This window comes from Arvicola amphibius, chromosome 14 (genome assembly GCF_903992535.2).
Source record: "Arvicola amphibius chromosome 14, mArvAmp1.2, whole genome shotgun sequence".
In the NCBI taxonomy this organism is placed as follows: Eukaryota; Metazoa; Chordata; class Mammalia; order Rodentia; family Cricetidae; genus Arvicola; species Arvicola amphibius.
In genome coordinates, this window is record NC_052060.1 from 119,997 (window position 1) to 147,185 (window position 27,189).

Sequence of the window (27,189 nt, forward strand, 5' to 3'; positions counted from 1 at the left end):
TCTTACTCCACTCTATTCCTAAAGGCTGAACCCAGGAACTGGATTACAGAAGGGCTCCAGTAAATATACTGGTTAAGGGAGCAAATATGGTTAAGGGAGCTAAAGAGCGAGTGAATAAACAGACCTGAGTATGACATCACTCCCCCAGACCCGGGCAAGAGCAGAGGAACTGTCCAGAGGGAAGACACACCGGGGAGACCCAGCCCCACACTCCCAGCAGGAGAACCCCCTGTGCATCAACTGTCGCCTTTCCTGGAGCTCTACTTTTAAGTACATGAAGAATAGTGAGGAGATAGCATGGTTGCCAAAAAACAGAAACCAAACACATCAAAACAAACCGAAGGAAAAACATAACAACACTACCCACAAGTGGCAAACACAGTTCTCTCTCAAGAGTAAGCCAGACTCATTCCCTGCCCCTGGGACCTCCCTCAGAGCTCAGTACACTACACATGTAGCAACCTCCAGGCCCTCTGGAAAGAATGCCCTGAAAGAGGCAATTCATATCTCATAGGACCCGACAGTTCTTACATCTTAGACATATTTACACATGGAGTGAAGACAAGAGGGGAACAAATGTGCGAAGCCGTAGGGTCTCCTCCAGGCAGTAGCCTTAGGGATCCTGGGAGATCCAAGGGAGCAGCCCAGCTTGAACACTGAATACAGCAGCAGAGTAGGAAATGGCCCACTAGCTTGCTGGGCTCCAACACACCACCTCATCTCACCTAGCCACTCTTCATGCCTTCTGACCCAAGGCAGAAGTCAATGCCACTGTTTCATCCACGGGCCGAATGGAGGGACAGAGGGGCAGTAAAGAGAGCCAATCCAGGAATCATCTGCTGGCATCTGATACAGCAAACTAGAGGAGAACGGTGCTGCAGCATCAGTAGAGGGAAAGGGATTTCCAAGTGTTTCCATTTTACACTCTCACAGACAGTTCCCAGGCACCATCAGCAAAGCCCAAGCTTAAGTTCAAGGCCAACCTGGGATTCACAGTGAGTTCTGGGATAAACTGGACTACAGAATGAAACCCTGTCTCAAAAATAAAACAAACAAATGAATAAAACAGACACCCAAACATCCAGATACTGGTCTCCATCTAGCAGTGACCTGGTCTACCTGCCTCATCATGACATCAAAGAATCATGGTAAAAAGAGCCAGGTGTGGATTTCAGACATACCGTCATTTCTCCTGACATTATAGCTTATCCAGAAAATAGGGTCATTAATTCCTATTTAACAGACCTCTATGTGAATGAAAGTAACAGTTCAACAGAAAGTTCAACAGCAAATAGAATATTCCACAGGGCCTGTTACAGAGAACAGAGAACAAATGAATAACTTCATTCTCTTCCCCTCAAATTCTCTCCTTTGTCCCTACCGATCCAAGCCTTCACCTTCAGTTTCCATTCTAGGGCAGGTTTTTATTCCATTCCCAATCCCTTCCCTCCATTGGTGGAGGGAAAAATGCCATGGCAGGACTGTCGGAAGCTCTGCCGTGGAGCTGCATGTGTAAGGACAGGACTGTCTGAAGCTCTGCCATGGAACTGTGTGTGTATAAGTGTGTGTGTGTGTGTGTGTGTGTGTGTGTGTTAGTTACGGGACTGTCTGAAGCTCTGCCGTGGAGCTGTGTGTGTGTAAGTGTGACAGGACTGTCTGAAGCTCTGCCATGGAGCTGCATGTATAAGTGTGACAGGACTGTCTGAATCTCTGCCGTGGAGCTGCGTGTGTAAGTGTGACAGGACTGTCTGAAGCTCTGCCGTGGAGCTGTGTGTGTAAGTGTGACAGGACTGTCTGAAGCTCTGCCCTGAATTTTTGCGTTCATGGAACTCCCTCTCCCTGAATCACACTGCCTCAGGCTAAGTTCGAGGGGGCTGTTCTCACCAGGTTCCTTCAGAAAGAAAAACAGGGTAACTAATTGGACCTTAATGGGGTCAATGAGGCTGCTAGACAGGAGACAAAGGCAGGCGCTGCTAAAAGTTACTACTTCAGTTCTAAGGGTCTAGGACCAGACACAACCCATGAAGTAAAGAAAAGAAAGGTAAAAGCACAAACAATTTTTTTAAAAGGCAGAAATAAATAAATAAAAGTACACACATAGACACCACACATAGACACCACACATAGACACACACGTATACACACACATCTACTCTACAGACACACATACACCACACACACATACACACAAACTCACATATATCACACCACAATACATATGCACACACAAACACCACACACATATACACTACACATATGCACATACACCCCACATACACACTCCATATTTATTAGCTAGAATATACATATAATTCAAGTGTTGGTTTACTTTCCCCAGCATTCCTGATTCCCCTTCCTTTTTAAAATTTGTGTGAGGGCTGGAGAGATGGCTCAGAGGTTAAGAGCACTTACTGTTCTTCTAGAGGTCCTGAGTTCAAATCCCAGCAACCACATGGTGGCTCACAACCATCTATAATGAGATCTGATGCCCTCTTCTGGCCTGCAGGCATACATGGAGGCTGAACATTGTGTATATAATAAATAAATAAATCTTTAAAAAAAATAAATAAAATTTGTGTGAATGCTTAGTCTGCATTTATGTTGGTGCAATGGCATGCATGCCTGAGACCTATGGAGACCCAAAGAATGTGTAGGACTCCCCGGAAGTGAAGTTAAATGCAGCTATGAGCCACCACACCACGTGGGTGCTGGAAATTGAACCTGGGTACTGTGAAAGAGCAGCCAGTGCTCTTAACTAGTGAGCCATCTCTCTAGCCAGCTTTGACCTTTTTTTAATGAAATAAAAAGAATTCCTTTCTATGTGGTAGGATAGAAAACAAAAGTATGGTTTTCCAGTTTATCTGGATAGGCCCAAACCCATAAGAATATGTCTGCTTTACCTGCCTATGGTGCAGGTCATCATCAAAGACCAGACCAATGGAAATAGCAAGAAATAACAATTGCTTACCTTGATGAACAGCTGAACACTCACAAATCACTTTCACATCCATTTTAATTTTGAGTCATGAAATCTCAGCCCTGGGCAGCTGAATCTCAGAGATGCTCAATGAATTCCCTGAGCTCTCAGTGCTGCAGAGAATGTAAACCAGAGCCCACCTCCAATTCCTCCCAATAGATCGAATCTGAAATGTCCCCAGGGGCCTGTGTGTTGAAAGTAAGCTGCCTTGTTTGTAAGACTATTGAGAAAATGGTGTCTCCTTCAGGAGATGGGACCTATTGGAAGAAAGTCGGGTGAAATGAGCGGGGACCTGGGATTGTAGCTTCTCCTCGTCTACTGTATTTGCTTCCTGTCACCCATGGCATGAGCAGCTCCCTCTGATAGGAGTCCCTGCTAGGACAGACTGCTTCAGCATAAGCCCAAAAGCAAGAGAGCCAACGAGCGCTATTGTCATAGGCATTTTGTTAGAGCAATGAAAAATCCACACTACTGCTGCACATTCTCCTCCTGTCAGACCACACTGGAAAACAAAAGAGCTGGTAAATAACTAAGATACTGAAGAACAGCTTTTCAATTAGAGGCGCTGCTTAAGATCCAGCTATAAACTTCTGGAATAGGAAGAATGCCAAGTGCCTGGATGGGCATCAAAGAATGAAAAGTGTGAAAGGTGAGTCTAGGAAACTGAGGCAGCTAAAATTTAAAAAAAAAAAACAAAGAATGACACAGTTGACACTTCAGCTCAGTAGTCCAACACTTGGCTAGTATGCATGAAGCAATGGCTTCAATCTCCTTTACTAAAAGTGAAGAAAATTTCATCTATCTCTGAGCAAGAACTCAAGGGTGTGCTGTGAAGGGCTGACAAGAGAAAAGACTGCAGTGGCAGAACTCAAGAGAAGGAGGTGGGGGCTAGAGAGACTGGGTGCTGCATACACTCAGTAGGTAAGATACCTGCTACTCTTGCAGGGACTGCAATTTACTTCCTAGTGCCCATGTCAGAGGGTTGGCCTCAGCTCTATGGACTCCAACACCCTCTTCTGGCATCCTCCAGCACATGCAGTCACACATGCACATACTCACACATAATTTGTGTATGTGTGAATAAGTAAATAAATAACACCTTTACATTAATTAATTAATTAAATGTATCTTTACAAAAAATGAAAGATATGCTGCTTTATGCATTTATTCAAACTCTACTCTGTGCCAGATAGAGGCACATATGTCCTTTCCTTGGCACAGTCCTTGGCACAACTCATCACACTTCCTCTGCATTTCTTGCCCCTAACTGGGCCCCATTATCAGGGCAACAGAATCTTTGTTACAACTTCTCAACAGTTTCCAACAGATCTTTTCCCCCAATTACATACCAAATTCCTAATACTTAATTTTTGTCCTACCTTATGCTCATGTGTTTTGCATGTGTGTATATAGTATATATTGTATGTGACATATGTGAAGTTCATGTGTGGTAAATATGTGGTGTATGTGAGATGTGTGTATGGTGTGTATGAGATGTTCATAATGTGTATTGGGCAAATCTTGTTTATGTAGCCCATGCTGGCCTTGAACTTCTGTAATCTTCCTGTTTTAGTCAACAGATTACTTACAGGTATGTGCCAACACACCTGGATCATTTGTATGTTTATAAGGACTTTTCAATTTAGATATTTTAAATTTTTCACATCTACATATTTATTTGTGCATTGCATATGCATACAAACACCTGCCTCCATGCACATGTGAACACAAGCTTTCCAGGAGTTGATTCTTTCCTTCCACCATGTGGGTGAGTTCTAGGGAGGAAATTCAGGTTGTCAGGCTTGGTAATAAGTAGTGCCTTTACCTGCTGAGCCATCATGCTTGGCCGATCTCCATAATTCACTGGGTATCCTCAAAAGACAACACAGTCTTTCCCCCCATGGTTTTGTTTTGTTTTTGTTTTTGTTTTTTGTATTCAGTGCTCAAAAGATTATCAGCATTACAAGTTCACAAAGATTCCAGAAGTCACCCAACCATTCAGACTCATTGTATAGGTACCCCTCCCTGTTACACACCTGAAAGATATGCACCATCTTCTAATGTGAAAACTAGTGGCTCACAAGGAAAGGTGATGGTAGGGTGCGATTGATTGCATTTGGTGTCTTCTGACTGACATATCAACCCTGGGCCCAATAAAGTGCCAAGGAAGTACCACTGGTAAATACAGACCAGCTTCAGTTACAAAAATTGAATCTGAACTCTCAGACCCTCGAGGATATTTGCATGTGTGTGTGTGTATATGGTGGAAAGGAGAAAAGAATAAAGAGAAGGAAGCAAGAAGTAAAGAAAGGAGAAGAATAAAAGTATCTGCCTGAAAATGGTGCTGGAAACAGAGGGACGCTTCGCCCTTCACATTCTATGCTAGGGAGACATCCCACCTCCTGGTTCCCATTATACAGCCTCCAGTTCTCTTCTCATTCAGGGACCTGCAGCACAGAGCTGGCTTGCTGATTGATTCAAGTTTAATTCATTTATGTAATATCCCTGTTCAGAGCAATGTCTAATTAACACTTTTGTTGGGGGGAATAAAACCTCTCATATTCATTAATGAACAGGGGAAGGGAGGAGAAGCTTTCCCAGGCAACAACCGAGAGTCTACAGGGCTGTTTGCTGCCTCCGTCTTAGAGATGTCTTAATGAGACATGTCTTCATAATAAGATTATTGCTCTCTTTGGGCTGGAAGAAGCAAATGGAGCTGAGATCAGTTAGAGGAATGGACAGTCAGTAGTACATGAGTCAGCACACACACACCTAATTCTGATTTTGGAACCTTGATTCTGGACCTTGACTCTGGAAGCCTAACCCAGGGAAGGGGTCACTCTCTGAGCTGCAGGATAAAATTCCAGGTATGAATCCACTTCTTCCTGGATTCCTCAGCCTCCCCAGGCTTTGCAGAGAGAAATAATATCATAGATTTGTTTATGACTGCACAATTTAGAACAGGGCACTTTATAAATATTAGTTCACATTTATAAAGAACAAAGAGCAAAGAACACCAACACTATCTAATAGGCAATGTCTCAGAGAAATCGAGAAACTCACCCAAAGTCACAGAGATGAGATAAGCAATGGCTAAGCGTGGAGCCCACATCTTCTGATTCAGAAACCTGGGCTTCTTGGGGAGCAGGCTTGATTGGCAGTTCATTAGACATGTGCTATAGCTCTCCAGAGGCATTCCTAAAGCCCTGCTGGAATGAATGCAAAGAAGGCATTAAGGTATGAACTTCAACTTCCAGTGACAGAGGACTCATCTACTCATCTAAATTCATCATGAAATCAACTATGTATGAGTCTAGGGCTTGAAAGATGGCCCAGTGGTTAAGAGTACATACTGCTCTTACAGAGGACCTGAGTCCAGTTCCCAGGACCCATGTCAGGCAACTCACAACCACCTATAACTCCAACTGCAAGAAATTTGATGCCTTTGCAGGCACCTGCATTCACATGCACATATCTATACACAGACACACAAGTACATATAATTTCTTTAAAATACATTTTAAAATATTATAAAATTATAAATTATGTTAATTTTTAAAATCATAGTAAGAGTTTAAAGTGCGGTTGGGGAGTGGCCCACAGCACTCAAAGGACTGTCAAAGGTGTCTATGGCCCCACTATAAGATTCAGCAATGTGAGGTCCATCTTTGATCATGCTTTCTACTCTGGGTTCTAATCCCAGTGTTCATATAAGTGACCTCTGGTGATCTGTTTACCCTGTTCAGTCTTCTATTTTTATGCCTGAAAAGGAAGAAACATCAACCATGCTTTGCCCAACACATGAGGATCTGTTGAGGTTCAATATGCACAAAGGGTAAGAAACTGCAGCCAAAAGATGACACTGAAAAGGAACTATTTTCACAGCTTATCATTCTACATTTAAAATATTTGAACCCATGTGCATTAGCTCCTGAAAAGATAAATTAAAATTTCACAGGAATACTGTAACCTACAGGTTACACGTTTTATGCATATAATCTCACTGAATTCTCTGGGCGGTTCTGCATGGTAGAGATAATTTTTCCAATTGAATATGAGGCAACTGAGGCTCAGCAAATTCAGGTAAGTCAGCCAGTGTCAGATATGAGACTGAATATTCAGTAGTCTAGGGTTACAATTCTTTTCTTTCTGATTTCAGAGCTACAAACTCATAATTCCCTGTGTTAATTATAGATGCTTATTCTATCTTAAAAGCTCAGTGTCAAGAGATGAAAATGCTATATGTTGAAGAATAAATTTCAATATATTGCTACCGGTGGGGGCTGAAACTTTCCCCATCATTATCTAAACATAGGACTCCTGTAACTATTTGCCTTACAATCAGTTCAACTGTCCACTGGCTGCCTATAGAAAACTGTTTAAAAATGCACTGATGTGTATACACGCTTGGGGAAGATGGTGGTAGCTTTTTTTTTTCTTATAGAAAGAGGGAGGGAGAATTAGGATGGCTATTGAAAATATTGTCCTGTGGGGCTGGAAAAATGGCTTGGCAGTTAAGAGCACTGGTTGCTGTTCCAAAGGTCCTGAGTTCAATTCCCAGCAATCACATAGTGGCTCACAAAAGTCTATAATAGGATCTGATGCCCTCTTCTGGTGTATATGAAGACAAAACACTCATACATAAAATAAATAGATAAATATTTAAAAAGAAAAGGAAAATGCTGTCCTGTGGTCTGGCAGTATGGAGACATAACCAGGCAACTTGCCTCACACAGTCTTGAACATACAGAAGATTCTTCCTTCAATTCTGCTGCCTACTGCCCTATACAGCCAACCCACGTCAATGCCTCTGGCTTAGACTACAGTCCAAGGCAGGCAAAGGTGGGTATCTATATCTCTTCATATGTCCACACTGAGCCAGACACAGTTATGTGCTCAGTAAAAGCTTGTGTCGATAACCACCAAGATAAAGATCATTTATTTTAGCTTCAATGGAAGCAAAGCCCTTCTGCACAGGCTAAGTCTCACCACACAGTGCCATACAATAAAACACACACTAATGCTTGGAGAAGGTTAGGGTGAACAGCTAGCCTACTGGAAGATGGAGATAATATACCTACTCAAGGAACTATAGTGGAAATTAAACACAGAATTGTGAACTAAAGGGAAAATCATTATGTATCAAATACCCTTTTTAAAAAAGGAGACTAGACACTAAGGATGCAGGATGCATATTACTGTTCCAGTACTTGCCCAGCATGCACAAGTCCTTGGGTTTGATATCCAGCCAAAAATTAAAAGGAGAAAAATAAATTTTAAAAAATTGTTAAGTGAGAAAATCACTAAGATGCTGTAGTCCTCAAAACTTCCAACAGGAAACTGCGTCCTGGGCTTTGGGTCCCCAGAGTCATAAAAGCTTTACTCAGCATGGCCACCATGCCTTACTAAAGCCTGGCACATCAACAAATACCCTAGAGAGAGTCCTAAAGCTTGCTGTACCAGCTTTGGGAGCAACTAAAGATGAGAGGAATAGCCCAAATTCTTCCTAAATTCTGAATTGGCATCAACTCATTTCTAACCATTCTAGAAGGGGCATCTCACACAGCTCCATAATGCCACCTTCTCTGCCACTGCCACCCCAGCATTAGGTTGGCTTAAATAACAGAGTAGTTAGAGCAATCGCCATGCAGTTCACTCTGAAGACTCGGGGGACCATGAGACCTTGAGCAGGCAGACAAGGCCAACCAAGTCACGGATTGGCTAGGGTAAGTTTTATAAGAGGTCAAGGTCAAGGCTCAGTGGTGGAGAAAGACAGAGCAGACAGAACACTGCATCTGGAATGTTACAAACCTGCTGGCAGAAGCAAGCGGGCCTCACTTCGGGGACTATGGAGTAAATAACAGGAGCCCTCCTGAGAATGGACAGGGGAGATAAGAGCACTGGTCTTTTCTGAAGTTTCTAGACTACTCCCTGGGGCTTCCCCAGCCCTGTCCCAAAGACTGAAATCCTATATGTTAATTTACCCTGGGGAAATGACAGCTCCTCCAGACATTCCAATAAGACTTGATTTCTGCTTCTCAGAGCTTCCTAGTTATGCTACCCACATACTAATTCAGCATCTCCTGTCTTGCTCCGTGAGGGCCTACTATGTACCAAGTTACCAGCTGGTTCTGCTCCACAACAGCTGTATCCTTTCTGAGAAAAACAAATAATAGACCACCAGCCAGTCTGATTCTAAAGCCACTGTTCTGTCACATCTTATCTGTGACTTTGGATAAGTGGCTTAACTTCTCCATGTGTGTCAGGTTCCTCCTGTGTAAAATAATGGGGCTAATTTAAAGAAATCTCCTAAAATCACTGTGAAGGTTAGAATATTAATATCACTTAGGAAGGTACTACCAACACATGGTTAGCGCGTGAGGAGAGCAACACGCAGACATTTACCCAAGATCCAGCACATGATTACAATCAAGTTTATCTGACTTTAAAACTCATGTTCTGCCCAGTTTTGGTCTCATCTCTTCACATCTCCCAAAGCATGCTGTCTTCCACCTCTAGAGCAGCATCTCCCAACCACCTTTGTGAACTCCAGGGGACCCCAATGGTGTCAGAACAAGGAGAAGGAATACTTCAGTTTTCCTGCCTATCAGAGCATCAGCAGACACAGAGAAAAGGGATGGACATCACAGATGTACTGGAGAAGAAAGCCCTGATTATGTACTGGAGAAGAAAGCCCTGATTGCAGCCATTTCCTTTCCCCTGCTTCTCACATGGCCTCCAGCCTCCTTCTGAGGCCAAGATTCCCCTGAGAGAATATTAAGGCCCCAAACTCCAAACAAATAAGTGCACCAATCTGTCAATGCAGCCAGGTTAAGAGCAAATCTGCTTCTAGAGAGACCTAGGGGTCATGGTGAGGACCCTTGAGCCTGCCATCACTGTTAACCCTGCATGGCTGCCTGCTGCTCTTCCTCCTGCTGCAGCCCTAGCTAGTTCTGCTTCATTTCCTAGCTTCTGCAATCTTGTTCCAGACCCCTTTGTTCAGTCCCACCTAACTCTCCTTCATTGGTGGTGTTCTCTTTTCCACGTTCCCTTTCTTACTGTTTCCTCCCTTCTTGCTCTTATACACATGCCTTCCTCCATTCCTCCACATCACTAAACAGAGGTGTTTGTGTACAGAGGTGCACTAAACAGAGGTGTTTGTGTCTTGGTGAGAAAGCTTGGGAAACTCCTTGGTGAGCAAGGCTAGCATTAATGTATCCTAAGTGTGCCACTTGCTAGCACTGAACAGAAAGCCCAGTATGATTTAAAGTTCGTAGAATAGGGGCTAAGAAGTCCCTCAAAGATGCTGTTTCCACACAGAGGCACCCAAAGTCTTTCTGTAGTCATCAGAGGTCAGTTTGGTGACAGGTACCTGCCACTCATACCTAGGCTGCCACATCTGTTGTTAAGGGAGTCTAAATGGAGGACCTTGCTGGGATGACTTCTTCCTATTAGAGCAAGAAATTCCAACTTCTGAATCTCTTAGCTTCATTCAGTTGACCTCCAGTTAGAATCCTGAGGCCACGGAAGCTGAAGGGAGGGAGCCTGCCACAGGGAGAGGATCTACCCTCTTTCTCCCAGCCTGCCTCCTTCTTCAGTTCTCCTCTGGAAACTTCCACTCTCGTTTATGGTATTCTTTTTTCTTTCTTTTCCTTTCTTTCTTTCGTTTTGTTTTAGGGTTGTTTTGGTTTGGTTTTGGTTTTTTTGTTGTTTTGTTTTTGTTTTTGTTTTGAGACAGGGTTTCTCTCAGCTGTCCTAGAACACTTTGAAACTCACCAGGCTGGCTTCAAACTCACAGAGATCTGCCTGCATCTGCCTGCATCTGCCTCCTGAGTGCTTGGATTAAAGGCATGCACCATCACTACCCCGTTCAGCTTTCACATATAGTTTTCTATAGCTGGAGCCGAAGACCTTGCCACAGTCACCCTTAGGGCTCCAGCATACTTCAGATGCAGGTCCCAGGCCCTTGTCTCTACTCTTTTCCTTCTTTTACTTCCAAGCCCCCTTTCCCCAGATGATGTTAAAAGAAGGGGTAGCTTTCCTTGAAGTATTACTTGAGCATCTCTTTTCCATTTTCTGAAATTGCACTTCTTTCAAGAAGTCTTCCAATTGGCCTGACCATAAATATGAAAGAGATCTAAGGAATTATTTAACTCCATCTGTACTTATATATAAGAATCCAGGTGCCAGGGCAGTTACATACTTTGCTCAGTTTATGTGGTAGTTTGAAAGAAAATGGCCCCCATAGGCTCATATGTCTGAATAATTGGTCTCCAACTGGTAGAACTTTTTGGGAAGGATTACAAAATGTAGCTTTGTTGGATGAGGTGTGTTTCTGGGGGTGGGCTTTGAAGTTTCAGAATTACCACGTCATTCCCAATATTCCCCTCTGCCTTCTACTTGTGGATCAAGATGTGAGCTCTCAGCTGCTGCTCCAGCCACCTGTCTCTTTGCCAGCACTCCACCATCAGACTCTGGAATCTCAATTAAACTCGTTCCTTCATAAACAGCCGTGGTCACGGTGTTTTGTCACAGCAATGTAGAAGTAATGAATATAGTCCATGGGGAGTACCTGTTGCCAATGGGAGAAGACAGCCCAGTCTTCTCTATCCTGCCAAGCTGTCTGCTAGTCACGAAGGGACAACTGAACGCCCTGTCTGGTGGGCAAGACAATCTCATTATTCTGCCTCCTGTCCTCTACCCTAAAGTGCCTTTCTAGGTATTCAATCTCTTTGCTATATTTTATTTAAGTATTATTGGTCCTAAACAAAAAACTGACTTAACTGTGAGCTCCTGGGAAGCAGTAAGCACATTGTATTCACTTCTGTTTCCTCGGCAGCTAACCATACTTGGCACTCTACAAATCCCTGCCAAATGGATAGTAAATGAAAATATATTGTGGCTTTCTAAAACAACAGGTTTGCTTTAAAAGGAGGTTAAGGAAGGTTCTTTCTGGAAACAAAATGACAAGTTTGGCACAATCCACAAAGAGTCAACTCTTCTCACACTCGCCAGCATCCCAAAGGACAGTCGGGCTATAGAAGGACTGCTGAGGACACAACTTGCACTATTGCCCTTTCCAAGATCAAAGGGAAATGGCATGACCTTCCAGGCCAGGGACTTTGCATCTGGGTAGAACACTTCAAGGCTGCAGGCCAAACCCAAAAGAACTTTAGAAGACACCTGGGAACCCTATCATTGAGTAAGCCTAAATGGCTCTTCTCTGCCCCTCCCATTGTGGGTTCAAGATCTATCCTCACTTGACCCATAATGGACATATACAGAATAGGGATCCTGAGAAGGAGCAGGCTGGAAGCCAGCTAGGCCTACATCACTTCAGAGGAAGCCCTATAGAGGCCCTCACACAAGGCAAAGGAGTGTAATGAATACGGTGGATGGGTGGAAGAGCAGTGGCCCTGAAGAACCTGCCTGAATCTTGTCGAAGTCTCCCTTCCCTCAAGTTACTGCAGTCTCACCTCATCTAAGATCGCAGGATCATCCTCAGGGCCTTCAGTTTGGACAGAAAGGAAAAACCCAGGACAAGTCCTGGCTTTTAGAAGGCAGCACATAGGCAGTAGGGATGCAGGGGTATGTTAAGATCACTCCCCAGTGCAGTCCCAGGAGCCAAAGACAGTAGGTGGGGCTAAGAATGCATCTCAGTGGGCAGAGTGCTTGTCCCATGTATAGGAAGTTCTGGGTTCCATCTCCAGTCCCACATCAACTAAGTCTGCTGGCACATGCCTTTAATCCCAGCTCTTGGGAGATAAAACAGGACAGAAATCCAAGTTATCTTTGAATACATAGTGAGTTTGAAGCCAAGGCTCATAAGACCCTGGGGGAAACACACACAAAAAAAAGAGTGGGCAACACTTAGTTATATGAGAACCTTTGCAGAAATGGAAGCCAATAGTCAGGTCTTCCAGCCAGATTGGGTCAGAGTAAGCTGCGTGCTTTGAACAGGTCACATTTTTTTCCTGGTCTCCAGTTCTCAAACTCAGGGACCAGATCACCTCTAAGGTCCCTTCCAGAATTGACACCTAGGTACAGTACAGTAACTTATGCTATGAGATCACCTTCCTATGGATATCTATGAAGTTCTTCACATCCCTCCATCCTTCTAGCTTCATTTGAATGAAAATGGTCCCTCTATAATCTTTGCTTCTTACCCTCCTCCCTCTGGGTGACCAGAAATTGGAATGTGGCCTCTCTGGCAGCAGCAAGTTGACTTACTGTTCAAGAATCTATGGAAGCTACCCACTAAGAATCCAGGATCATAAGGCTTTACCAAGCCCCCGCCCCCTCCAGCCACAATCATGCACACACCTGGAATGGATTTCCTTCCCCTTCTGCAACCCAAAACTGTTGGCTCCTTGCTGTGAATTTAACCTCTTTCAAGAAGCCTAGCCAAACCAGCACCATCCATATCATAGCCCATCTATTTCCTGTCTCTCTGATGTTTAACACCTTGAGTTACATTATATGTATCGGCAGCTGCTTATATACATATATGTAAGCATGCATACATCCTGGTAACAATGGACATTCTTCTGAAAGCTGCAGGTTAGCAGTGGGGCTAAGCAAAGCCCTATATACTCCCTTATATAACTGCCATGCATAGAATACCCTAGGGCAACCTGGCAGCCTTCTCAAGGAAGATGAGGCTAGAGGAAGGTAGAAAATACAGATAAGACTTATTATGAGAAGCAAATGGTACTCAAGCAAACAAAAGAAGGAGAAAAAGAAAAGAAAAATGTATAAACTTTTCTTTCCACTCACAAAGTTAGTTAAAAAGAATTTCAGCTGCTAAGCATCAGTATGTCAGCACACCTTTAATTCCAACACTGGGGAGGAAGACACAGTCAGAACTCTATGAGTTTAAGGTCAGTCTGGTGTACAGATTGCGATCCAGGCAAGTCAAGGTTGCCTAGTTGAACTTGTCCATATTGGGTTTCACGGTCTATGTTGATGAGGACGACTGACCAGGTCTCTCCCTCAAGAGGGTACATATTTACAGATGGTTGTGAGCCACCATATGGTTGCTAGGAATTGAACTCCGGAACTTTGGAAGAGCAGGCAGTGCTCATAACTGCTGAGTCATCTTTTTGTCTCAAAACACACAACTTTGTCATGTTAGGAGTTTTGGAAGGCCAATGAGGTTAGACAGTTGATGCCTCTTCAACACTCTGGAAATTCAAACCAGAACAGTGAACTGAGTAACTAAGAAAGTTAACATGGAGCAGTAGAGTGGTTTCTACTCTCTCAGTGCATCCTGGGTCTTGGTCACCCTGAGAGAAGCAGTCTGAAGAACGAAAAGAGCTCATATTCCCATCCAAAAATGAACACCCAGCACATGGCATTTTTGACTCCATGTCTGTGGCTTTGGTTGAAATGACTCCTTGATGTCAGCCCACAATGGTCATTTTTAGCCTGTTGTTGGGGCTGGGTGCTCAATACTATAGGCTCCGCCCAAGTTCCAGAATCCGCAGCAACTAGAAGAATATTACAGTGGCTATGGGTCACTGCTTCTTCATTCTCAGACCCCACAAATCCTCTACTCTTAAAGTAGTTCTATCATCAGATTGTTTTGTTTTGTTTTGTTTCTTTAGGTTTTGGTTGGTTGGTTGGTTGGTTGGTTTAGTTTCTGTTTTTCAAGACAGGGTTTCTCTGTAGCTTTGAAGCCTGTCCTGGAACTAGCTCTTGTAGACCAGGCTGGTCTCGAACTCACAGAGATACGCCTATCTCTGCCTCCAGAGTGCTGGAATTAAAGGCTTGAGCCACTACCACCCAGCTCTATCATCAGCTGTAAGAAAACACACATCTTGTCATCTCATCTACCATCTGTCATGACACACCAGCAGGGCAGCACAGAGGAGGTCAGTCCTCATTGGGACTGGAACTCATGGTGGTGAATTATTATCAGCAACTATTATGAATAGGGAAGATAACAAACACATCACACAGTCTTCGTTTTCTCAGAGTACATGATACATGACAGTATAAAGAGCTGAGCTGGAAGAAAAACAAGACCATGCATTGAACACCCATTATAGAGATCTGCCAAATGGATATTCCAACCCCCAAGGACAGGGACAGTCACACAACAAGGTTGCTTTTCCGTTCAACACCCCCCCCCGCCCCCACTGCACTCACTCTGTTATTCTGCTATGAGGGTAATAACATAACCAAGTCACATTCTGTCCCCTAAAGAGCACAGAGCACTGGGGCAGTAAGCAGCTCGCCCTAGTTCAGCAGGGACAGAATCTCCCTAAGTACAAGCAGTTGTTCTGGAAGCCCAAGGGGATGAAGTGGTTATTCTTTGGGAAATGGAGAAGACTCCCTGGGAGCTTGCAAGATACCTCTGGAAGAGAGACACAGTCAAGGAACTCAGGATTGCCCTGCCCAGGACACGGAGAAGTGAGGTGCAAACAGACTTGTGTAACCCGGTGACCATGGCAGAGCAAATGCTGTCGGGGAAGCAGGCACTCCTCCTGCTTGCTCCACACAGCCATCCTTAGCTCTCTCTACAAGGAGCGCTTAGGGCTTCTGCTCAAGCCAGCTCCTTCCCACTCACTGAGACCTGGAGGGGTGGGGGACAACAACCGAAAAATTCACCCTGAGAACAAATCCCTGTCCACAACAGTCTATTTTCAACTTCAAAATTCCTCAACTCAGCACTAATTTTTCTGGGATTCTCAAATCTGGGACTTTTTCTTCAGGAGGATTGTTACAGTTAGGGCTTTTGTTCCAGCCAGCAGTCCCTCTAGACCCTTTTAACTGAGCTCGTTTTAAAACAAAGGGAAAGAGGCAGAAGAGGAGGCAGTTCCCTTTGCCTCCAGCCTCTTAGCCCGGCTCTGCTGCTCTGCGGTTAACACTCACCAATGATCCTACAAGCCTGGAATCTGAGGAATTTCCTGCCCCTGTGCTCCCTGGAAGAGCTGCGAGAGACCTACCAATTAGGCCTCCAGTTTCCATTCCTGCCTTCCTCCACCAGAGGACGGAGTGAAAAGCTGGTGGAGGAACCAGAGAGGACTGGGGTCTGTCTGTGGCTGAGGCGTTTGCACCCAAGGTCACTGCCTCCCTGTTTTCTCTTCCAATCACTCACACCTTTTCCTTTGCCTGCCTGAGGGAGTGGTAATAGGACAGGATCCTTCCTGAAGCCATCTTGTTTTTCTGCAGTTGTAACTCAGTGTTTTCCTCCCCCAGCATTACAAGAGTTAAGGCACCCCTCAGATGCTTATCCACCCTCTTAGGTCTACGTCATTCGCCCTGTGCCCACATGCTCATCATGTGTTGATTTCTTTGATTCATGCATTTGTACAGTGTCTGTTCCAGGGAATGGGTCACAGGCCTGCCCCTGGCAGTATATCTGTCTAGGGGGACATCTAAGAGGCAGAGGCCACGGACCTCTGTATTTTGGTTCAAGACAGAAACAGAAAGGCCAGGAACAGGAACTACATTCCCAAGATGTCTGAATGGACCATAGGAAACGTGGTGCCACAGCAGCTGAGTAGCAGAAACAAATTTGTCTTCTACTTATGTTTTGTTCAACCTAACATTAAAATCAGTTCCTACGCTCTCGTGACATATCGGTTAGTGGCTGGATTCCAAGTACTAGGGCAAAAGCAGCCTGGGGTTTAAAAATGTGCCACAAATAGTTTTTAAACTTACCCATACCCTTAGGAGCCCTGCTGGGAGCACAGCATCTGCATGTCCTGCTGCTGCCTGCCTCTGGAGTATGCCTCTCCTCCTTCCCTTCTGGACTTGAGAGTTCCCTGCAGTCCAGGGTCCTCCTGGGAGGTTGGTTGTTTCACTGTAGCTCCATCCCTTACCTAGAACTCCCTATAGAGCAAATATTCTAAGACTCCTGATTCTCCTGCCTCAGCCTCACAAGTGCTGGCTGTGAACCAGACCAGGCTAGCTGGTAACCTTCAGCAAGCAGTCCCGCAAGCAGCCCCCTACCGGCTTTATCCTAACAAGGTCACCCCTGAGTCATCTGCCAGGTCTTAGAAATGCTAATAGTTCCCTCTCCTCACCCACCCAGTTCAGGGAAGCACTGGAGGTAGTGATCTCCCTGCCCCCCAGTATCCGCCTAGCCCTAACCACCCCTTAGCAGTACTCAGCTCTGCTCACGGACTTCTCTTTCCCACCCACAAACATTAGGCAAGGAAAGTAGCCGGCCCTCAAGTCTCAGACCTCCCTGGAATCTCTGCAGACTCTTTACAATTCTGAGACAGTATGGAATTAAAATGGCCGCTTCCTGTCTCCCCTCCCTTCCCACCCAGTCTTTGGTCTCAACACACTCCGCCGGTTTCAGAGGAACCAAGCTCAGAAATCCTCCAATGGGACTATCCACTAATCTACAGATTTCCTCCAACTCACCTTTTGAAGGTCAATTGCCAGTTCCTCCACCCTTACCCTGCCCTCACATCCCCTACAAACAAAGCTTCCCTGTCAGGTTTTTGACCCTGATGAAGATTTTTAACCAAAATCACTTTCTTCCCCCTTTCCTTTCCCTCTTCTTCTCTTTAATTCTGAAGGGTCTTTTGTCTTCTAAGTCAAATAGCTCAGACTGAGAGGGCCGGAGATCTTTTCTCTATCTTGTAAGTAACTGGGAAAGAAACCAGGGAGGGAGCAATAGAGGAAGTGGGTATAGGCCTGCAAAATTCAAGGCCAGCCTGTACTATATGAAACTCTTCCTCTAAAAATAAAAACAAAATAAGAAGTAAGGCGAAAGGTACCAACTATAAAATTATTTTCTTCCTCAAAAAGATATTTACATAAAAACAAAGAGGAAGGTCTTGAAATGTGAAAGGAAAAGCAAGCCTGCCCTATCCCCAAAAGAGAGGAGGCAAAGAGGAGAAAACAAGGGAGGCCTGCAGACTCCTTGAGGAAAGAAGGTGCCCTTCATGGCGTGTATCCTCTGAGCAGCTTCTCACCTGGATGCCCACCCATTGCATGCAGGAAAGCTAGCAAGACTTGGCACACCCACCACACCTCCAGGGTCTCACATACAGCACTGACGTGTGAATATGGAGTTCAACAAAACGGCTCACAGCTCCTTCTTAGCGCTCCGCTACCCCCAGAGAGAAATAAAAGATTGGGGGAAAACCAAAGAATCTGCCTTGAGTTAAGGCAGGTGGCCCCGGATGAGAAACAGGTACTCTCTGCAGTACCTCTTCTCCCTACTCCATCTTCTATGGACAGCATTCCCTCCCTTTCTGGCCAAGCAAAACAATCAATGAAATGCTGCCAGCTCTCAGGGATACATAGGTTTCTCACCCTGAAGATCATCTATGGAAAAAAATCTTAATCCCAGGCAGGCTTTTACACCCAGAATACTTGGGTATGAGCAAGGAATTAGAGGCTTGCTTAAACAGCATTCAAGTCAATTCACAGAAGCAAACAAACATGGCTAATGTCCTCATACCAACAAGATGCGTTCATTAGCAGTGTGTATTGAAAAGATTAAAGAAATCGGGGTAGTGGGCGTGAAAAACATTAAGGCTCTCTCTTTCTACACAGTCACACTGGGGGTTAACTGAGAGCTCTCTGAAGTCTGGTCTGTCTTCACAGAGCCTCTAAAGCAAGGCTAGAGACGATTCATATTACCTGTTTCCATGAAACAGTAGTGGCATTTTCTCTGCTTTCTTACTACTTGCCAGACACTACACTGTGTTATGCAGCTTAACTCATTTAATTAGTTTATTTGTTCCATAAAAGATTTGAGGCAACATAAATAGACACATCTGGTCAGTAATATAAAAAATAAACTAAGAGAACAACAGTGAGTGAAAACAATCATTAGGAGGAAGAAAATCACTTAGGCTGCAGTGAAGCTGTGTGTGTGTGTGTGTGTGTGTGTGTGTGTGTGTGTGTGTGATGTACTGCAAACCTCATCAGAGAGGAACTGTGAGGGTCACCCTAGGTTTGAAGCAGCCAATACAAAGAAAAAAATTCAAAACTCCTGACATAATTTACAAATTTAAAAGCATTTTATGTATATGCATGTTTTGTCTGCAAGTATATCTGTGAACTATATGCAAACATGGTGCCTTCAGGCATCAAAAGTCACCAGGTCCCTTGGAACTGGAGTTACAGATGGTTGTGAATCACCATGTGGGCACTTGGAACAGAATCAAGGTCCTCTAGAAAAACAGCCAATGTTGTTACTGATGAGTCATTTCTCCAGTCCCAGGTTGGACACTTTTTGTATGTAAGGGTTAGGGGAGCAATACATCAAAGCTAACCAGAAGAATCACTACAGAACTTTCGCCAATGAAAAGATACTCACGTGTGCAGTCCTGGGCAGCACCCCTATCATAAGGGTAGTCAAGATCAAAGCAGAACACTGGGGGCACATGCAATATGCTCAACTTAGTCAGGGCAGATCTCAAAGGGGTCATGGTGCCTGGCTCTCTGAGAATAAATTTGAGAGTATTTCCGGAAATGGACTGCAGGTCCAGAGGAATCAGAGGTGACGCTAAACAGCCCCAACAATGCCTCCAGGCATAAGTGTTGCTCCTTTGGACCTTGGACAGGACAAGGCAAAAACTCTGCCACCCAAAGGCTAGGGCAAGGCTTTCCCTCGCTACAGGAAAGCAGAGGAACATTCCTGGTGACCTGTGAGGAAGGGATGGGGAAAGGATGGAAGCTCTAGGCAGAAGTAGCCATATCACAGGCCAGTCCCCTGACACAGGCAGGACCAAAGAACCCACAGTGTGTTACTTAATTATCTGTAAATGGTTTTTGTTCCTGTCTTTAAACATTTACTTCTATTGAATCATCTTCCTCCTTCTACCTCCCCTCTTTACAAGCTATCTTCTTTTCTGTGCTGTTGCCATAGCAACAACTCCAGGCATATAACTGCTCTCAGATTTTGAATAAAAGTTGAGACTTTTCTCCCCCTCCTTTTTTCCCCTCTCCTTCTAGAGATGAGGTTTGTCTCTCACTTCCTCTTCCCTTCACCTTCCTGGCTGCCTTCCACTTTCCCACTTAGCTGGTTTTGATCAAGTTCTATCACTTCCTCCTGTCCAAACCCACTTCTATATCTTTGGGCTTCCAAACTGGTCTTAACCTCCTGGTTGCCATGATAGCAAGAGTTGGGACCTTAGGAGGCATGGGGGCAAAGGTTGAAAAGTATGGGCATATCTGGGGAAGGTAGGAGATCTGTAGACAGTCCAGGACAGGGTCATCCTTTATTCCCTGGGATCTACCTAGGACATTATCACTTACTTCTTCTCTGAACCTCAAACCCTCCAGCAGATATGAGCAGCACGCTCCTTATATTGCCAACCACCAGACACCCAGACAGGACTTTGAATCTGCACAGGGACAGTAAAGCAGGGTGATCTGTGGAGAACTGCAGGAGGCAGTTTCTAGCATATGGTTACTGAGAAGGGACAGAAGCTATGGCGGAACCTGAAGTTCTGGGGCCTTGACGCCCTTATTCTCCATGTTCTCATTTTATTCATATCCTTCAAGGATTGCATGAAATCTTAGCTTTCAAACTGTACTCTCAAGGTCCCCGAGGCCTGGGAAATGGCTCATCTCCCAGGTATTTCAGGGATGGGAGGAAGGGTGCCAAGTAAGAAGGCAAGATAATGGCAAACATCTGAAGCCATTTTTTTTTTTTTTTTTTTTTTTTTTGCCATCCCCAGCAGCCAGGTTTTGTCCGATTAAAGCAAGGGTATCGTAGATCTTCCAACAGCCCTAAAAGGCACCAGAGCCTCTTCCATGAGGTGCCACATAATCCTGAGCTTGCCACCTTCCTAATCAAAATTGTGGATTGAGAAATAAAACAAGGCTTGAAGAGGAAGTTTACCATTTCCAAAATGGATGAGAGAACAAAACACTTCCTCATCATCATTAACTTAAAGTTTCTCAATTTTATGAAATATTGATCAAGGATATATGATGGGAGGAAGAGACATGTGGCATTTTTGGAAACCTCACAACTTGGGAAGCCAGGCTTTCCTTGGTCCAGCTCCTTCTCATGCAAGCTCAGTGGTCCTCAAGTGGAGGCAGCTCTGCTTCACAAGGCACTCTGGAAATGTCTGAGGATCATTTTCTGTCACAACTAGAGAGGGAGTGCCACTGGCTTCCAGTGCAGAGAATGCCCCCCAACAAGGGTCAGCTATATCCACTTAAAAGTCATTGCAATATCCTGAGCCCAAATTTCTTTATCCCTAGATTCACATTTTATACGAACACACATTTCCTAGTGTTGGTATGGGGACTAGATAGATACAAGTCCAAGACAAAAAAAAAAGGGCTGTCACTTATATTCTCTAGTCTCGGGACGGCGGGGGCAATGGACTCATGTTCTAGCTGGGACTTACATAAGGTCAGTCAGAACCCCAAGCCTCCTGGTTCCTTATCACTCTGCACCGTTAAATACTAAGACTCAACAAAACAAGAAGACTGACATAGATCACTTGGGAACAGCATTCACCTCAGAGACTACACTGAGATTATCAGTGTGATCTCTCTGTCACTCCATGTTGATGGCACCGATCTTCAATAAGAGCTGAAGTGTCCACACCGGTCACACTGGGAGGAAGGGGTTTCTGGATTTGAATCCAGCAATTTGACTCCAAATTCTATCTTCCTCTTTTCTTCCAGACATAAAGGAAGGACATGCTCATTCTGGATTACAGGAAATGCCTGGCAAGTTCCCCGTGTGCCACGGAGCAACCTGAAGCTCTGAAATAGCAAGCAGCTTTATCCAGGTGGAAAGTCAATGAGAAAGTCAAAACTCAGTCCCTCGGGCGGCGGTGGGGCACGCCTTTAATCCCAGCATTCGGGAGGCAGAGGCAGGCGAATCTCTGTGAGTTCGAGACCAGCCTGGTCTACAAGAGCTAGTTCCAGGACAGGCTCCAAAAAGCTACAGAGAAACCCTGTCTCGAAAAACCAAAACAAACAAACAAACAAACAAAACTCAGTCCCTGTCTGACTCCCACTCTAAACTGATACTCTGGGAAATAAGGAGATAGGAATGGAGAGATGCTACTCAAAAGAAGGAAAAAGGAAGATACAAAGGACCAAAGACCCGAGAATCAAAATTTCCAAAAAGTAGATGGGATGGAAGAGGAAGGAGAAACTGCTGGTGGCCATGAACATATGGGGAGCTGCCTTCAGATAAAAAGAAAGAACTAGAGAACTTGATGTTGGGGGAGGGGTATTTGGAAGGAAAGAAGATGCTGAACACAGGAAAAGGGGTCTAGGGAGAGATGGCTGCTGCCTGGCAACTGGTGACCTCACATGGGCATCCCTGTGGGCCTGGTCACAAGCTTTCCTGACTCGCTCCATCACCTAAACAGTCACCCTGGTGGAGAAGAGAAGATTCCAGAATCACATCCTCCTCATTCTCCCTACATTTCCACCCCATCCTCCCCAACCGCTTCCCTGATGTTGGCTAGCTGATCCTGAAGAACCCTAAGAAGAAGCCCACACACATCCACAGGCCTCTGTGGTCCCTCCATCTCTCCCACAGGCTGTCCTTTAAGGACAGTTGGGGTTCCTTTCTACTAGAGAAAGCTCCACTCAGCTCCTTAAATACTTTAATGATTCCACTTTTCCAATGAAGGAACACTATGGCTTTATGAAGGAGCCTAGGCTTCGCTGTTTGTTTTGTTTTGAAAAACACATAATCCTGGGCCGTGGGGAACTTGAAGTCTGGCTGGAAAACTGAAAGGTCAATACCTTAAAACTGGGTAGACTGAGCCTGTAAGCTGAGCTAAATGGGAGGGCTGGAGAGAAAGAGCTCAGCTCCATGCAGGGGCAGACACCAGGTCTGAGGTTCAGGGCAGAGAAGCCTCCATGGGAAACTGGTTGTCTTTACAGAATCCTGCAAACTAGAAGTAGAAGGCCCTGGTTTTCATTTCTTCCCTTCCCCCACAGCTCAGCTCTGGTTGCCCTCTGAGATGATTAAAACCAAAAGAATTTCAGTGTCTGGAATTCACTTTTCACCACGATGCCATTTGCTTCCTTTTCTCTCCTGCAGTTTTTCCTCTTGGGAGAGCCTTTTGCTTCACGCCTTTCTTCTGACTCTAAGAAGATTCCCAGTATACACTAATTAATGTTGTTTTCATTTGGGGGGGTGATTTAAGGAACAGGCAGTGGGGGGGTGGTGTTACAGGCAAAGGGGAAAGAGGAAGGATGGGCGGAGGGACCTTAATCTTGCTGGTTAAAATTCCCAGAAAAAGAAAAGAGACGAAATAGCTTTCAGAGAAAGAAATCGGCCAAATGTTTATATTCCCACAAGACTGCAAAACCTTTTCATAGACCAAAGCTAACGTTCAGAGAAAAGCCAGAACATGCTTTTGCAGGGAGAACATTTTATCAACATAAACACATAAACACCCACACCATTGGTGGGGTTCCCCACATCCCCATCTGCCATCTGCCCCCAGGACACTGTGTGTGTGTGTGTGTGTGTGTGTGTGTGTGTGTGTGTGTGTGTGTTTGTACATGCATACATATACATATTGGGGAGTCCTGCACATCTTACCCCCAAGGCCATATCAGATCTAAAAATGTATTAACATATCTGGTGCCCTTCTGGGTCCCTCCCTAGCTGGCTCTCAGAGACTACTAGCCTTTCTGACAGTTGCTCACAAAACAAAACAGAAGATTCAGGGCCAGTCTTTGATGAACTCCCCCTGGATGGCAGTCAAAAAACTGTGCATTCATAGAGTCTCAGAGAATGAATGACCTTCTCATTTTACGCTGAGAGCCCAAGTCACTAAGGTCATTCCATTAGAGGCACAGTGGGGCTAAACATCCCCATTTGTACTCCCAGTTCAGTAATATTTCCACAGTGCCTCCAAATGTAGTTTTTCTTATTATGTGCCCAGCAAACCAGAAGCTGCAAACCTTCTTCGACTCAGTAAGATAAACCTTCTGTTATACAGGCCCCTGATGCTTGAAGCTGATGCCCTTACACTGTGGGTGGGAGGTTAGCCTTAGCCGAACCGCTTGGTTTGTAGACAGAAAAGGAAAACTGTAGTGGGACAGAATGGCCAACCGGTAAGGGCTCCTCTGCCTACTGGCACGCCCAGAAGTGCTGGAGGGCGAGACTCTTAATGCCACCCTCCAACCAGGAAGTGGAGAAGGCCCTCCATCCCTGCCCTTTGCTAGGCACAGGCTAGCTGCATTTGTCCATGGTGACAACAGTGCCATGGTGCCATGGTGACAGCTGCCATTGGCCAACCGCATTTGACCACGCAGGAGAGACTCTGTATGTTAAACAAAATCATCTCAAACTTCTCAAGATTCTCATTTACCAAAAAGGAAACTGAGATTTGGAGAGGTCTTAATGCTGGTTAATAGTAAAGTAGTAGAAACCCATGCATTTTTTCCTGCAGACCAACAGCAGCAGACTGCGCTCATGGAAAGAAGCCCTGTGGTAGCACCTTCTTCTTCAAGACCTATTGAAGTCCAGGCCACAGAGACTTGCTTTTGGGATTATGTTCTGTTTTGCTTTTTTGTTTTGTTTTAAATAAACTTTATTATACAAAAGGCTTGCAAATTAACAAAAACATCACACACCAAAATTAACCAGACCCAAAGTCTACACACACAACTTAATGAACTTACACAGTTAGAACTGGCATCTGAAACAGAACCCTATGTGCTTCACATTAAATTGAACTCTTTCTGTGTCTAATACAGTTTACGGACTCACCAGCCCCCATACATACCAGAATTAGAACAGCAAAAACAACTAACTTTATATCCTCTTTCATAATTTGTGCCCATTACTTGCATTGATGCCTTTCTCATCTCCTTGTATTTAGCCTTTCTTGCTCTCTTTTCTTCAGTTATACTGTATCCACGTGTGTGTGTGTGTGTGTGTTACTTACTAGATTCTGAATATAAAAGAGAATATGTGGTTTATTTCTTCCTGCAACTGTGTGGCCTCACTTAGTATACATTCTAAACCCCTCTATTATCCTATGAAGTTTTTAACTTTGTTTTTCTTTACAGGTGAGTAGTATTTTATTTTTTATAGATAACAAATTTTCATTATCTATTCATCTGCTTATAGACAACTAGGTTGGTTGAAATTCTCTCTATAGTGAATAAAGCCGCATTAAGCATAAGATTTGTCAAGGAACAAAATGAGGGCCAGATAGGGAAACATGCCAGAGCTTTATGGCCCAGTCAGATTCCACATTGGATTCACTAGGAAGACTTCTCTCCCTTGTGTCTCTCAGATTCGCCATCTGAATGTGTATTGTTTATTTATCTTGGAGTCAGAAGTACAAGGAAAACCAGATGGTCATGTGGTAGCCTTTGGTCCAGAGGCCTCCATAGGCACAGAGCTCCTCTTCCTCTTGCCTTTGTTCTAACCTAGCTGTCAGACCTGGACATGTAGCTTATGCCAGTTACTCACTCTTCCTGAATGCAGCAGAACCCAGGAAGATTCTACTCAACTCTAAAATGGAGCAGTTAACCTATTGTGACCCACAAGGCACAGTCCCCAAGTGAAGGTGATGAGTGAATGTCTGGCCTCCCCCTCCATCTACACATACTATTGGGTTCATTCCCACAGCTTCAAACCCTCTGGTATGTCCTGGTCTTTCAAAAGAGAAGAGTTCATACTTCTGGGCCCCAATCACAGCCATGTTGCACCCATCTCAGCTGTCCCCAGTTTTCAGAGAGAATAGAATTCACTCAGCTTCCTCTACAGTTAACTCTAAGCTTTGTGGCAATGCACATCACCGCCCCAGGGCAAATGATGGGACCCACAATATAGGGACCCACAGTAGATAAAGACTATCACTAGAAGAGGTTTCCCCAGGCATCACCAACCTTCTTCCCACTGGCGGAGCCCTGATCCTGAGCTATGTCCCTCTTGCTGCTCCTTCTCTGTCCCTTTCTTCACCTGTCTCTCTTGCTGCCACCTCCCCCACCTTCCTTCAGCATGTGTCTATCTGTGCTCCCCTCTGCCTTCCCACCCCCTCCATGCTGCTGCTGCAGGCTTGGAGCAGGAGGTTATGAAAATGAGCTTCGTGCCCAGGAGACTGTAATTATCTGCTAAGTGTGGAAGCCGAGTGATTAATTAAGAGATAATAAAAAGAAAAGGAGGGTGAGGGGGGCCTGCCACTTCGCTTTGATGATAGAACCTGAGGTGAGCCAAGCAATTAGGGGAATCTTTATCGAGAGTTAGCTGTAATCCACAAATTATTAAGCACCAAATGCTTCAAGAGAGCAATGCATTCTTGTCTAGTGACAGACAGAGGACAGTAGGATTAAGAGAGCTGAGAACACCCATCCAGGGACAGGGAGAGCCAGAGACTGGGCTAGCAGTGTTGCTGGAGGACAGCCACTGTCCCAAAACAGGCCACAGTTAGTATTTGTGGAACTCTAGCCCCATGGCTGTCCTGCCTTCCTGCCCTTAAAAAAAGGGAATGCCAGGTTGTCCCATGGCTCACTGCACTCCTCTTCCCATGGCCCAGCCCTTCCTCTGACATCCCATACCATTCTAAAGGAGCAGAGATTGCTTTCCCCCTGCACTCCCTCCCCCCTCAAAAAAAAAAAAAAAAAAAACTGTGTGGGAAATGCATCACACAGGTTGCAGACAAAACAGTTGCATGGGCCACAGCTGACAAGACAGCACCACAGTGATGTGTCTCAGAGCTGCTAACTGTACACCCCTAATTGGGCAGATCGCCCTGGGCATCATGGCTTTTCCCATCAAACTCCCTTACGAGGCAGTCAGTCTCCTTTACCTTTCTCACAAGTCCAGTCCTCTATCTCCTTCCCAGTCAGGCCCCTGCTGTGCTGTCTCTCCACTTCTCCCAGGACCATTTTTCTAACTGACCATGACCCAGTTCCACTACATCTTTGGATCTTCTCCATTGCCTGTGCACAATAGACACTTCCTCTGCCCACATCAGTATCATATGGGACCCATGCAGGCACAGCTGGGCTCCGGACACTCCTGACTTCGGGAGGCCTGGACTAACACAGGTTCTGACAACAAATGGGCCTACCTTGCTATCCCCACCCTGCCACTCACAGAGGGAGATGAAGAGGAAGGTCCAGAGCTATGAGCCTCGTCCTTCCAGACCTGGCCAAGAACACCTGCATAAGGGCAGCCTCTGTCTGACTCTTAAAGAGATCTCTTGGCTCCCATGGAGCCTGGGAGTGGCTTACCTCTGACTTCTCAGGCCTTGCTTCTCAATAAAAGGAGCATGCCCTGAAGT

At 45.0% G+C, this 27,189-nt stretch overlaps 1 protein-coding gene across 3 annotated transcripts in view; it reads right to left on the reverse strand.

Annotated features, from left to right (window-relative positions):
* The window catches only part of Kirrel1 (kirre like nephrin family adhesion molecule 1), a 91,825-nt gene that overhangs the window by 52,791 nt on the left and 11,845 nt on the right, over nt 1–27,189 (reverse strand). For 2 of the 3 annotated variants that reach the window (XM_038311756.2, XM_038311754.2), the window contains exon 2: nt 6,041–6,183. In XM_038311756.2, coding sequence (XP_038167684.1) covers nt 6,041–6,173 — 133 coding nt within the window. In that variant the 5' untranslated portion in view covers nt 6,174–6,183. Of the gene's footprint in view, nt 1–6,040; nt 6,187–27,189 lie in introns of all 3 variants that reach the window. The other variant, XM_038311755.2, reaches the window with a different exon arrangement.